We start from the raw sequence: 1,612 nt of genomic DNA on the forward strand, positions 1-1,612 counted from the left end.
AAAGAAAGAAAGAAACAAGAGAGGATATAGGAGAAGTCTCTGCTCAATTTTGCTGTGAACCTAAAAGTGCTCTAAAAATAAAGTCTATTAAAAACACACACACACACACACACTGAAAGGAAAGAATGAAGCCTAGCTGCACACAACCGTAACTAGCAGAGCTCACAAAGACCCCGGATCCCGCCAACCTGCCAGCTCTTCCAGCCCACTGGTGAGCAGTCTTTTCACCTGGGAAAAGCTCAATTAAAGACAGAATTACCTTTGATTTGTAACAAAAAAGGAAGTGCAGAACAGAAGTACTGGTCTTACTTGTGCTGAACTCTGCCTGCGCCTGCAGCCGCAGGTGTAGTCCATCCCCGGCGACGTACTGCAGCCCACGGCAAGAGGAAGGTACAAGCCTGACCTCTGCTGGCAGCCAGATCTCCGTGCAGCCCTCAGGCGTTACCAGCCGGAGGGAGAAGGGCCTTACTGTAATGTCCATGGGCTTTCCTCCTTCTTCTGGCTCTCTGACAATTAAAAATAAAACTCAAACACATTAGTTCTCTGATGAAAACCGCATGACAAAAGTAGAAAGAAATGGCCAAGTATCTCTGAGACTCTTCCACAGAGATTGTAAAACCATCACTCCAGAATAACAGCACAAATAGATTCTAAAAGAAAACAATCCACAGGGCTGGGGATTTAGCTCTGCGGCAAAGCGCTTGCCTGGCAAGCACAAGGTCGTGAGTTCAATTCCTGGTACCGGAAGAAAAACAAAAACAAAAAAAGAAAGCAATCTACAGTAGATTTAGATCAGGTCAGAGAGTACCTTTCACAGTCATATCGTGAAAGTCCTGCAACTCAGTTCTATTCTTGTGTCTGAGGCCAGCATTAATATCACAGTAAGTCAGTAAAGGATTGTTAACTGCTACACAGGATTTTGGTAAGGAAACCAGGACTAAGTGAAATAAAAGATACAGGAGAAAAACTTTCAGGTCATGTTTAAGAAAGAAATGAAAACACAGCGATGTATAAACACCAGGTGTGAAAGGGTACACTAAGCCATTCCTGATGAGCAGTACAGATCTCTGCACTCAGTGTAGGACACAGCGAGCAAAATGCAGTCCCTCTCCAGCAGGCATCAGGGGTATAGCGGGGAATGAAGGCGTGCGTGGAAATGACGAAGTAACACGAAGGTGGTGGTGGCACATACTATTTGAGACAGGGTCTCACTGTCCAGTTCAGGCTGGCCTTGGGCTCACTTTGTAGCCCAGGCTGGTCTCGAACTCACAACGATTCTGCTGTCTCAGCCTCCTGAGTGCTGGGATTACAGGCGTGTGCCGCCACACCCGGCCCTCTTTTGTTTTTATTTATTTTATTTTTTTGGTGCTGGGAATTGAACCCAGGACCCCAGCATGCTAAATGCCTGCTGCTCTAGCACTGATCTACAGGGCAGGCCCCTGTGGCTCTCTTAAATGCAGATGGCAAGCTATCCACTTTGTGTCACTCACATGCAAACAGCAGCCCGTCTGCTTCAGCGTCATCTAGGTACCTACAGAGGACAGGCCATGCGCTCACACATGAATCTGTCAGGCCTCTTAACTTGCCTTCGTCTTAAGGCTGCTTTCTGGCT

General features: G+C 46.9%; 1 protein-coding gene across 1 annotated transcript in view; it reads right to left on the reverse strand.

Annotated features, from left to right (window-relative positions):
* Nucleotides 1–506, reverse strand: part of Ube3d (ubiquitin protein ligase E3D) — a gene marked incomplete at its 5' end in the record, with an annotated part of 155,511 nt that extends 155,005 nt beyond the window's left edge. Inside the window, 1 exon segment of the mRNA XM_013510700.1 lies at nt 310–506. Within this exon segment, the coding sequence (XP_013366154.1) occupies nt 310–506 (197 nt within the window).
* Between the last annotated feature and the right edge of the window lie 1,106 nt (nt 507–1,612).

The sequence above is a fragment of the Chinchilla lanigera genome, unplaced genomic scaffold (assembly GCF_000276665.1).
Source record: "Chinchilla lanigera isolate Chin_1 unplaced genomic scaffold, ChiLan1.0 scaffold00010, whole genome shotgun sequence".
In the NCBI taxonomy this organism is placed as follows: domain Eukaryota; kingdom Metazoa; phylum Chordata; class Mammalia; order Rodentia; family Chinchillidae; genus Chinchilla; species Chinchilla lanigera.